General features: G+C 42.0%; 1 protein-coding gene across 1 annotated transcript in view; it reads left to right on the plus strand.

Moving 5' to 3' along the window:
• The window catches only part of SLC7A10 (solute carrier family 7 member 10), a 97,479-nt gene extending 96,137 nt beyond the window's left edge, over positions 1–1,342 (plus strand). The window contains exon 11 of the mRNA XM_019505591.1: positions 72–1,342. Coding sequence (XP_019361136.1) covers positions 72–199 — 128 coding nt within the window. The 3' untranslated portion in view covers positions 200–1,342. The remainder of the gene's footprint in view (positions 1–71) is intronic.
• The last annotated feature ends 12,008 nt before the right edge of the window (positions 1,343–13,350 follow it).

The raw sequence follows: 13,350 nt of genomic DNA on the forward strand, positions 1-13,350 counted from the left end.
GCAATCATAAGGCTAGATTACTTGAATTCTTTCAACAATAATCCCATTAACAAAATGTTTGTTCCTCATAGAATCCATGACATACTTGGGACAGAAGCTGTGTTTTGTCGTCTACCCTCAGGGGGGAGAGCCAGAAGAGGAGGATCTACCTTACACACATTCTCAGCTCCCTGAAAGTGAGAAGACCTTGACGAAATAATGAGAATTTCTATAAGACAGATGTAGCTTTTTGTTTACATGGTGATTTTTGCAAAAAAGAAAAAAGAAAAAAAGGTTTTCCTTGAAAAGAAAAAATATGTGTTTTTAGAAATCACATAGTAAAGCCCATAAAAGGAGCTACTCCTTTATAGCAGTCCTTAGCATTTAGCTTTTTTCCTTAAAAAAATAAAAATATGGAGCTGGTTGTTTTTTTCTGACTGTTTCAGTCAAAGGAGTTCAGCAGAGAAACAGTAAGCTAAGTCTGTAATTACCAATCTCAGCAGTCATGTGGTTCTGCTGTAAGGCATACAGACCGACAGCATTTCAAACCTAGAGAACCTTCCAATTATGAAAATAAAAGGGTTAAGTCAGGGGAACAAGGGAAGGTTCTTCAGCCCTGCTCCTTCCTAGGGAAGCCAATGATAAAACTCAGATTGACTTCAGCTGTGCAGGTTCAGGCCCTCCTTGTCCCTGTGATTTAAAGTTATAGTCTAAAAACTTTGTTGTGCAAAAGCCAAACACCTATGAGCAAAGTTATTGACACATGGCCATATGTGCAAATTCAGTTGTTAAAACTAGGCACATCTGAGGTACTTATATATTGTACACTGGAGTTGCACGTAGTTTCTCTGCTATATGTGATCAATGATCATTCTGCCATCAGCAACATAATAAAGAGAAGTTGAAAAAAAGAGCTAAAGTAACTTCAGTCCTCAAGCATTTCTGCAAACAAGGAGTTGGGTTTCATATTAAGAATTCTGAACAACTTTATTATTACAATAACTGGAGATACGGGCTAAATTTAGTACAGTCCTATTGTCATTGGAGAGAGAGAAAAAGTCTTCTAAACATAAATTGAAATGCATAATGGAAAAAAAGAATGAAAGTATAATCTGTTCCTTTATTTCTAATGTTTCAAACAAAAATCTCATATTGCCTTTGAAGGTGAACACCACATTTCATCCATATTCAGAAAAGCTATAATCCTTAATTATTCTACCATAAGATGCTCTTTAAAAAGTGTCTTGCATGTTTATAGCTGTAGAAATTTGATATCATAAGATATCAGTAGTTGGCTTATTTCAAAAATGTATAGTGGCTATAGCTGTACAAATCTGACCATTTCCATACCAAAGAATCTTTTGAAAGTGCAAAAATATAGAATAGCTCTAAGCAACACTTTGAGTACTTTTGATATAGGTTTGATATAGTTGCTACCTTTGATATAAATTACTACATTTCCTAGTTTTTACAATAGCCATATGAATGTTAGTTTTGCAGGTATCATGTTTTATTGTATGTTAAAGGCTTTGGTACAAAAATTAAGGGTTCATTGGTCTCTTAGTTTGTCGTGTACTACAGCAGTGGTCTCCAAACTTTTTTGATCGCGCACCCCTTAAAGTAAAAAATTTTTGAGCACGCACCCCCAATATATGTATATTTATTTATTTATAAATTATATACATGTACTAGTGAACTAATATATTACGTACATTATAAAACATACACAAAAAATAGAAATGACAAAAGGATGAGACAAAAATTAATATAAATAGAAGTTCTAATATTTTATTCCTGCACCCCAATGGATCGTCTTGCGCACCCCACTTTGGAGACCACTGTACTATAGCATTACTCTCTGCAATATGTTGAAGATGAGGCTCAAAATATGAGGCCAGATAAAGGAAAGCATCTTTCCAACAGAATAGGCATTTAGAATATATTTTTATTTTAAAAATATATATCCACACTGTCCAGATAGTAGATATAAAAAAGAAAGCACAAGTTACAATTACCAGGTTCATATGAAAAAAGAATGCAGGATTAAAATACATTTAGCTAGAGAAGTACACACACTTACAAACAATACTTGAGTGAGAGACTCCACATTTTAAATAATCGTATAAATAGGTAGGTTTGCAAATCAAAGTCAAATTTTCAACATAGGCCAGATACCCATCACATTACTGGAAAAAAACAGTTTATACTGGTTTACTATTGTGATGCCTGGTTTACTTGTCTTTGCCTGTCAAAATCTGTATGGCCCAGATTCTGATGTTCTGTGGGTTAAAATTCACTCTTGTGACATACATTTCAAGAAGATTACTTTCCCCGATAATGTTACTGGCTAGCAGGCAAATTAAATATAGTTCAGGATCAACAATAACATTAGATTCTATAATTGTCAAGTTTTATGGGTTTGTTTTTTTAACAATGAAGATATGAAATCAATGACAAATCTGCTGTAATGAGAAAAGGCACGGGTATTAAGAATATACTGTAACTGCTGGTATTCTTTCACATGGGTTTTCTTTGGTTAAGGAAACTAAAATCAGAATTAAAGGACCAATTGCTTCAGTTTTAAAATGTGTTTGGCTGAAATCTTGTCTTACTGCAGTACATTTACAAACTTTAAAATAATTTTGGACCTAAACCAGGCAGCAGCATTTAGATGAAGGTATTTTGGAACAACGTTTTACTTTGGGCCCATCTATAGAGCTCATCTGAAAGCTGTTTCTGTCACCCTGTTCAGTGATCATAAACACTACTGTTTAGTGATCAATACTCTTTGTCACATTCTGCTTTAGAAAAAAAGCTTTTGTGAAAGCTAGGTTTTACTTTATACGGTATCTGACACCAAAATCAGCACACAGAACCAGCATACTATTTCACGTTCCAATACATACAACAGGGGCGGGCAATTATTTTGGCTGGAGGGCCACTTAATGAGTTCTGGTGAGCTGTCGAGGGCCACATAGGTAGTCCCGCCCCTTGACAGTTGCCCCACCCCTATGTCGCCCTGGGACTGGAAATCCCACTCCCTAAACCCTGACCTTTGCCGCCGGAAGTCCCTTCCCTACCCCACAGAAATACTCCTTTCGGGAAGGGTGGTTGCCATCTTAGAACCAGAAAAAAAACAAATCATACTTACTATAATGTATTTTTTTATTACAAAAAATATTTTTTGTAATGATTTGTGTTTGCATCATGTATATAGAGATGATTGCATAATAACTCAAAAATAAATGCTTAATTTTGTATATTATGTGGGGAGGGGGGTGTATGGTGGGGTGTGCATGTGGGTGTGGGTGCAGGTATGTGTATAGTGGGTTGTGGGTGTTTGTGGTAAGATGGCGGGTGTAGGGAGTTTGTTGAGGGTGTGGCTGTGTGTGGGTGGGGGGCATAAGGTATGTTGGGGGGGTTGTGTATGTGGGGAGTTGTGGGGGCAGCGTGTGGGTGAGTGGTGGTTCACACAGGCACCCAGTGGGGTGCGGCGCTGGCCAGCAATGCACATCACAGCGAGGGGTGCAGCTCCACTCAGCCGTCTGTATCATTGGTGCTCCCTGCTGCTCACACGCAGCCCCCCCGGTCTGGAACCGGCTGCCTTCCCTGCCGGGGCTGTGCTGCACGGGAGGGAAGCCCCAGGAGCCTTCGCCTGCGGGACAGGGAAGGCATCCGGCTCCAGCGCTGGGGCTTCTCTCCCGTACTGTGCAAGTGTGGGGACTGCACGTGAGTGGCAGGGAGCACGGGTGATACAGACTTTCCAGTAGAAGCTGCACCTTTCGCTGCAATGTGCAGCGCTGGCCGGAGCTATGCCCCACAGGGCACCTGCACCCTGAGCACCCCACCTGTTGCTGCTGCTGCCGCTGTTGCCACCACCTGCAGGGCTGCCTGCTATGGGGGAGGGGAGCGTGGGGGAAGTCCCCATGCCCCCCACCCTCCCTCACACCCACACCCTGCCCACCCGAGCTCCGCGCTGCTGCCACCTCCCTGGGCACGGGCTCTGCACTGCAGCCAGCCCCAGCCCCGTGCTCCCACTCAGCTGCAGGTCCACCCCTGCTGCTTTCCTACCTGCTGCCTGGAGCCAGCAGGAGACTGGGGAAGTGGATCAGGACTCCAGTAGCAGCAGCAGCCTGGCATGGAAGCTGTATGTTAGCTAGGCCAGGGCCTTCCACCCAACAAGGGTGTTTTTAAAGGCATATAACCAGATATCTTGAAAAATTAAGAAAAAAAGCTAGGTCAAGAACAGGGTGTCAAACAATGTTTTAAAATGAATCTGAAGTCTCTTTAAGATTGGTACTTATAGGGCTACAATGACTGTAGAAAGATCTTGTACATGGTGTGTTAGTTTCTGCAATAATCCAGCATCCCAACCTGATACGATCTGCAAATGGGAGGAGAGCAGATGTGATATACCTTGACTTTAGCAAGGCTTTTGACATGGTCTCTCATGACGTTCTCATTAACAAGCTAAGGAAATGCTGGCTAGATGCAAGTACTGTAACGTGGATATATAACTGAATCATCATGCTCAACAAGTAGTCATCAATGGCTCAATGTCTAGTTGGGAGGAGGTTTCAAGTAGGGCTCCCTAAGACTACAGCCTGGGTCTGATATTGTTTAATGTCATTATTAATGATTTGGATAATGGGACTGAGTGCATGCTTAGCAAATCTGCAAATGATACCAAGTTGGGTAGAGTTACAGATACTGCAGAGAGCAGAACTAAGATCCCGAATAATCTGAACAGGCTGGAGAAATGGTTCAGAATTAATCAGATGAGATTCAGCAGGGACAAGTGCAAAGTCCTACCCTCAGGATGGAATAATTTCATGTATAAATATAGACTGGGGAATGACTGGCAGGGCTACAGTACTGCAGAGAAGGACCTGGAAGTTACAGTGGACCTTAAGCTGAATATGAGCCAACAGCGTGCTCTTGCTGCAAAAAAAGCTATTACCATGATTATTATGACTGCTAAGAGTCCTAGGTCATAGATGAGGAAAAGCAGTGCCTAAAACAACAACAAATACAAGATAAAAATATGGTCCCTGCCTGAAAAGACCTCCTAGTCTAAATGTGAAAGACCACACATCACTTGCAGCATGCACCAACCCAGGGCTCACCATGCACACCCCCCCCCAGGGCCAACACAGCACGTTGCCTGTAGTAGTGGCTACGCATAGGGGCTACATGGGGGTGCACATGCACCCCATGAGAGTGCTGGTTCATCCCTCACAGCCAGTGCTCCCCACTTAGGCAACAGACAGAGGGGGCAGGCGAGAGTGCTGGTGCCCCCCCGAGAGCACCAGCCGGAGTGTGCGGGTGCCAGGAGAAGTGATCCCCGCAATCCCCCCATGGCTGATCATACTGACCAGAGAGGTTCCCCTGCGGCTAATTGTGCCCCGCCCCCCAGTCACTGACTGGCTGCTGGGGGGGCAAGTGCCCCCTCCCCCCTCCTCAGGAGGCACCAGTTGCCCATGGCCTGTGACACACGGGCTGGACCTGATGCAACACATGGCTCAGGGAGCCCGGGGTGTGGGCTTCATGCAGTGAAGAGACCAACCACCTCTGCTGTCTGCAGCACATGGAGCCTGAGCTGGCACATGGGGTTGGTTCAGTGACCAGTGGGCCGAATCGTACAGCTCCAGAGGTCAGATCCAGCCCATAAGCTATTTGTTTGACACCCCTGCTCTAAATGAAGCTGAACTCTCCCACTGTACCAAGCTGGCCAAGGGCAGTAGTCAGCACAGGATCTCAGCACTCAGATTATCCCAAGTCGCTGATGCACAGGAGCATGGTCTTTGGGTGGTACAGCTGGGCTTGGAGAATTTGACCTGTTCCCCCTGTTCCCATAATGGCACAGGCCTTGAACAAGGTTGGAGCAGATCCAGCAATGGACCTCTCACAGTTTATGCCAGCTATCGGGTGCCCACCCTGAAGACATTCCTCAGCACCTCAGTAGTAAGTATTGGCTGCTGTAAACATAATCAAGTAGAAAGATACCCGCTGATTTTCCTTCAGTCCAGACAGCTTCAGGGGACGGACCACGCAAAACTGAATTAGTCAATAGGCTTGACCATTTACACCTGCTGAGCGTGTGAATACTAGGCTTGTGCAAGTCGGCAGCGATCTGATCAGGCTTCAGATCCAGCCGCTTCCGATGGCCGCGATCCGATCCAGATCTCCAGACCGGGTTTCCACCTCGATCCGGCCAAAGCTTCGGAGCCACCTTGGAGATCCGGCCATAGGGTACAATGAGGGAATCAATGAAATATCTATACCTTTGTTGTTTTTTGTCTGATTTGGATGAAACTTGCAGGGATGGTAGCCTCTGCTGAGAGCATGAAACCTGCCAAGTTTCAGGAAGATCAGTGCAGGGGTTTGGGGGAAACTGTACCTCAAATTTTTGTTTTGCCTGTCAGCAGCTAGAGGTGCAGGGCCCCAGGACCCCCTACACTGATCTCCTCGACAGCTGGCAGGCGTCACAGCAGGGGCCACCATCCCTGCAGCTGTCACCCCGCTGTGCCTTAGCACACGCAGTGTCACCCATGGCACGAGTTTTGCTTGTCGGAAGCTTGAGATGCGGTTCCCCCCAAACCCCTCCACCAATCTCCTTGAAACTTGGCAGGCTTTGTGGCCTCAGTAAGAGGCCCCCTGCAGTTTTGACCCCGCTGTGTTGTGATGCACAGCTGTGACATGAGTTTGGCTTACAAGAATTTGGGGTACAGTTGCCCCCAAACCCCTGCACACTGATCTTCTTTAAACCTGGCAGGCTTTGTGGTCTCAGGATAGGCTGCCACTCCTGCAGTTTTCACCCCGCTATGTTGTAACGCCTAGACGTGACATGAGTTTTGCTTTCAGGAATTTGGGGTGCTGTTCCCCCCAAATCTCTGTACTGATCTGCTTGAAACTTAGCAGGCTTTATCCTCTCTGCAGAGGATACCACCCCTCAAAAGTTCATCCAAATCAGACAAAAACTAATGAAGTTATAGGTATTTTATTGTTTCCCCATTATACCCTATGGCCAGATCTTAGAGGCGGCTCCGAAGCGCTTCGGGAAGCCGATCGAAGCGGCACTGCGACCCAGACGTGCTGCTTTGACCCCAAAGCATCTGAAGCTTCTCCAAATCCGAAGCTCTGTCCGAAGCCTCGCACATACCCTTAAGTCCACATCAACATCAAGGAAGCAAATAAGTACTCAAGTCCCTTCCTGATAAAGCAACAAGAAGAAATGAAGCATAGCAACTAGACAAGCCTTAAGTCACTGACATAATGCAGCTGTACATTTTAACTCCAACCCTACTCACCCTCACGTCTGACATTTATTGTGGGATTACAAATCACTTGACCTGTGCAAGGAAAACTCTTGTCAGGATTATCTAGCTCTTTACTCACAGACATACTATCACTTCTTCAGTGTTTGCCTCTCCCGGTGCTGCCTCCCTGCCCTCCTTCCATCCCCTGGCTTTTGTATCACTTGATTTGATACGCTGCTCTGTGCACATACTTTCACAGCATCTGAAGAAATGAGTCTATAAGGTGTATATCTACCCTGCTTCTTTCTCAGTGCCTCAAACTCAATCCCTGTAACTGTTACAACTTCTATTACATGAGAGCCCAGATAATAACATTCCTTCCATTATCTTCGAGAACATTTCTGCTATAATAAAACCTCCTCACCTATTCACTAATGCTTTTGGTTGGCTGCCCCACCACAATAATACATACAGAGTAACTCTAGGCAATCTTTGGCTGGTTTGTTATTAAATGCCCACCAAAGAAATTAGACTGTACAATGCAGAGGACCATGTTTCCACAGAGAGCCTGTAATTTTTGACCTGCAGAATTCTGTATATCCAATTAAGTGTGTTAATTGCTGCACTTGGACATTTAGGGCACTTTTACACATGCTCCAGAGGTGGGGGGAAGGGGTGCTTTAATTAGAGCGGCTCTAAGAGCCGCTCTAATTAAAGCACTGCTGTGTCTTGTGTATTAGCACTTCAAAGTGGCAGCAGGGGTGTTTGTACTAAAGCTCATTTGATAAGCTTTAGTTCAAGTGCCCCTGCTGCCATTTGGAAGCATGGGGACACCCATACATGAGAGACAGAGCCTGGCCGGAGCACAGTAATCAACATGCTTCAGCAGACTCAAGTAACCGAATCTGGTCCTACGTGCTGTAATTACAGTGCATTACAGCAGCCCCGCTGCATGTCTACAGGCACCCATGAATACCTTATTTACAGGCAAAGATGTGAGTGGAAGTGATGGGTTTCATATTGTTGCATTTGTGTTTGCCCCAGACTGTGCCTGTTCCCTAAATTACCTTGAATGCAAAAATACTAGAAGCCTGCTTAAAGGCACTTTGTAAATGTGGCTCTTATAGATTCCCAACAGAAAATGAGGTTACATGAGAAGAATATAAATTATTAAACATGACTATGACTATAGCTTCCAAACCTGTTCATGAGGGTGACCAAACGTCCTATGCACCATTAAACATTTTAAATGGACAAAACTCCAAAGTGAAATTCAACCCTGATAGAAGCAAACATAATCCTGGGGAAGGCCGTGGATTTACACCAAATTACCTCACGGCTGACTTTGACTCTGGGTCTGCCTTCTGTTCCCCCAGATTTTTACCCTTGTTTGTTATCTCACCTTTCCCTGGTAATGCATGCAAATATCATCCACCCTGCACACTCGGCATTATCGAGTGTCATTATACACATTAGGTTGCTAAGCATCACTTAGCAACATGTGCCACATACTGCTATGTTTCTCCAGCACTCTTTCCCTGCATTTTTCCTGAACACCAGGCATGCCAATAAAATGCCCCAATCATACCAAGAAAAAGCACATTTCAACTGGCAAGAAGTTTAGGGCTACACCACACCCACAGCTGACCCTCATGCACTTGGCACAGGAGCTGGGTCTTTAAGTTTAGCAACACACACACACACACACACACACACACACACACACACACGCACTCGCACTCGCACTCGCACTCGCACTCGCACTCACAAGTTAAGAAAAAAGGAAGCTTTGGGGGGTCGGGGGAGAACAGTCGGTTTCCATTTCTGTTCCTGGAGCAGCGTTGTGGAGGTCCTAGGGAAGGGCTTCAGGACACATCAGCAGTATCCTTCAGTAGCTCCTCAAGCAGCCACATTCCTCTCCCAAGATGCCCTTCATTAAGAGCCGTGGCCTTAGAGCACAACCCAATCCCTGCTGATCAACACTGGCCCAAAGATCTTTCTGTCCACAGGCTTCAAGCCACTTTCTAGATATTGCTCTAAAATCCTACCAGCCTGCCAGGAAGGCATCATCCTCCTAGATGTTACTGAACATTGAACCTGAAATTTTTCAGAGTAGATATTTATCACTGCAGTGTTTAAAAAATAAATACCTACATAAATTAAAAGTGGGATGAATATTAAACACAGAGACAATTTACCAATATCAAAGTGCTCCTGCCAACCCAAATCATTTGTTTTTCCTTCTTTAATTTTCTGTGGAACTCACAAAGCAGTGCGACTCACAAATCATCAGTGGCAAAACCATAAACTCTCAGAAATATTTTTCAGGAAACAGACACGTTATTTTTCAAATCATTTTTCACTTTATGCTATTGACCTTGGAAACAACACACATTTGTGTTCCAGCTCTTTTGTGGTAGCCAAGGGCAGCTACAAATACCTATTTGTTCAACTTTCTTTTTCTGAAGGATGTCAAGGTTGGTTGGAATTTTTTTTTAATGAAGTATTGAAGCATTTACATTAAAGGACAGAGCAGAATAATTATTAAATGTTTTCCCAATCGATCGCAGAAGATAGTACGTCACGTTTTAGTGCTGCCAGCTCTGAATTTTCCCCTTTTAGAATTCTGAATCATACTCAATGATTTCCACCTCCCATTATCTTAGAAATATCTGATATTCCAACCTCAACATCTTACAGTCACCCATTGCCCAAAGATTGCAAGTTCCTCCTTTGCCTTCTCTCCTCATTCTTTAACAACCCCACACACATCCCAGAATTTTAGTTGCATGAGAAATTCCTGATGAAAATGTTTCACCTATGTCATTTTAAAACTCATGAATATTGACTGCACCGTGTACCTTAAAAAGTAGGACCAAGCCTTGTGGTTACTAAAGTAGGGAAGACAATGTCTTTTGATCAGCCTGCACAACTACACGTGCAGAATTCTCTGTTACAATATCAAAAAACGGTTGCTCAAATGCTTAGGCTCTTGAAAAAGGCTTATAAAAAGCCAATGTTCCTCTGGAAAGGGAAAGCTGTAGCAAACTGACCAATCTCACACCTCACCATTTCCTTAGTGGTAGCAAAACAAATTTTATGGACTGTTCCTTCCACATTTTGCCTAAAAGGAAAAGGGCTGGGGATAGGCCTAGCAGAAGGAACATCTCCTTCAGAGGCCCAAAGGAAGGACTTGGAGACAAAGGCAAAATTACGACAATTCCACTTGCTTTGCTTTCAAAAGAAAGAGGACAGTGCTAAAAGGGAAGACAACTTAGAAGAAAGTGACTAATAGGACATGAAAGACATAATAATAGAAAGAATTAAAAATAAACATCCTACTCACTCATTTCAGCCTGCAAATGAGTTTGCGGCCATTTAATCCTTGCAGCCAGAAACCTGAGACACGGGGCCTGGGAGAGTGAAAAGTATATTTTAATAGAATTTGAGATGTTGACAATGGCTAACAAAACAAATAGCAGGATTACTGTGCTACCTGCAGAAATCAGGCCACAAGCATACGGTCAATATTTTGTTTTAGGCATTACCATTTGCACAGATTAAAAATACCAACTGCTGTTTAGGAGACTAAGTGCAGTTTCCCATTGAGGTCAGTAGTCTTAGATAAGCAAGGGCAGAAATTTATTTCCATTCCTTTTTAATATGATTTCCTTTAGAAGCATTTCTAGTTGGTATCTTCATCTGCCATCTTACAGATCCATTCTTTTGCCCAGGCTGCCAAAGAGTTTTGCTATGATTTGTGTATGCATTTTTTAATACCTCATTTTCATTTTATGGGCTGTATTCATTTCAGTTTCACTTACCTCAAGAGTTGCCATATCACTGTTTGTGCCACTATAGTTATAGTGGTGTCAACACTTTATTGTAAACCATGATTTTCAGGCTTTTTATAACTGTCATAAGGATTTACTTCAAGACAAAATCTTGCTCATATCACTCTTTCCAGCTGTAGAGAAGTCAAGAAGACAACAGACACCATTCAATTCCCCTGCACTAGGACAGCAAGATCTGTAGTTGGTCTCTACTTATGGTGACCGCTACATCGTCCCACGATATTCAACTGGAAATCTGTTCACAAGTTTCATTGAGGAAAAAATAGAGAGAAAAGACTTTCAAAATAATTATGAGCATCTCTGCAGCTGTGGAGAACAAGAGGCTTGAAGACACTGTTCCCAGATTTAACAAATCATGCTTTTCTTAATTATGTACAATAAGTCATATTTACTAGTCCAATTGCTGACTCTTTTGATAAATATTTTTTTTCAAACCACTTATGCACACTACTACCAATGCATTTGACATAAATGTCTGAGACCACAACTGTAAACCATCAGAGAGGTGTTTTCAGATGTGCCTCCAAAGCAGTGAAAAAAATTTTTTTGAGGGACTTTGTATGCACATATATAAATGTATGTAGTATCTGTACACTAAAACAAGCATATAACTGAGAAAAAGGAATACCTACAAATGTATATATGTAAGTGCAAGTAATAGATTTGTACATGTAAATGTGGCGATAATATGGACATTTGGGGAGTTTGCTTCTATTCACCTTTGGCCATTTGGTATTAGATGTTCAAACCAAGGCAGATGTAAAGGTTTATTATACTGAATAAATGCAAATGGAAGCAAAATGTTGAAGTAGAGAGTTTTAAAGCAAAAGAAAACACAAAAATGCAGATGGTAATTGTGCAATACAATTACTTCGCAAGGTCTGTTATACAAACTGGCAGATGCAAGAAAGTTCAGACACAATGTGACTTAACAACACGTGAGATTCAGTTTCCTTTGGATGCCTGTGCTGAACATCCATCTTATCAGCAGGAGTTAAACATCAAGAACAGATTTATTTTAAATATACTTCTTTTTATAAATGTTAGCTTTTTAATAACTATCATAAAATATTTTAAAAGTACATCTTTTCCTGTCAGGATAACAAGAATAAAAGCATCTGAACAATTTTATGGTCTTAACTTCAGATTATAAAGTGTGTGCACGCATGTGATTTCCTTTCGTCTAAAATGCAGAAATTAAAAATGAAGTGATCATTTTTCCTATTTACATTTCTGGCACAGTAAACAGTTCTTTAAACCTTTATGAACGTGCAATTTATTTGGGAAAAAAGGGTGTCTGCAGAAATTAAATAACTGCGTTTTTGAAAGCTGAGAAAGCACGACAGCCCTAGTAAGGCAAACCCCACTTCCCTATCAAGCCCCTGCATGCTAAGACACTGTCACACACAATTTATGTTCACAGAACACAACTGTAGACTTCTGATGCAAAATGCTTAATAATAATTTAAGGATTCTCCATCTTAAACAATATATTGAAGGGAAAAGACCATTTTATTACAGACATAAAGAAGTCATGTGCTGATAAAAAGGAACAGGCTTGCACATCTTGTTATGCTGGGCCACAACCCTCAGTAATGAGGAGTCTAAACATTTCATTACAGACTTTTTATATTTCTAGATCTTTTTAAAACTTTTAATAATTATAAATAAAATATTGATGTGTTGACATGACCACTTAGCTATAAAAAATGGATCACTAGAAGTACACTACGTATAAATGACAGGATAAAAAAGAAATTTGATCTTCTTTAAGCTGCTAGTTGTTCACTGCCATATCAAAAAGACTGCTATGTTCGGAAGTGCATATTTCAGCATATATTATAAAAAGAGCCTTACAATGGGGGTACCATAATTTAAGGCATTGCTAAGGCATAAAATTAAATTGATTTTATTACAGAAAGCAAAATGGTTCTATAACAGAATTAAATATACATTTATTTATAAGAGTCTTCAGATTTGCACAGTATTAACCCTGAAGTATTTCACCCAATTATAAGTTTACTACTTTATAAATACAACTTTATGTATTTAAAATTGCCTTTAGACAAAAAGAAACACACTAAAACTGCAGCCTTGAACACAAACAACCCTGGCAGTTCAATGACTACAGTACTTGACCTTTCAGAGGTGGAATGTACCCAGAATGCTTAGAAATGCCCAGGAAGTAAATTATTTCTCAAAACTAGCTTTTTGTTTGGCTAAATGAACTACTGACCATAAAGACACCTGGAAGGAAA

Source organism: Gavialis gangeticus, unplaced genomic scaffold (genome assembly GCF_001723915.1).
Source record: "Gavialis gangeticus isolate Ggan-Ray unplaced genomic scaffold, GavGan_comp1, whole genome shotgun sequence".
NCBI classification, from domain to species: domain Eukaryota; kingdom Metazoa; phylum Chordata; order Crocodylia; family Gavialidae; genus Gavialis; species Gavialis gangeticus.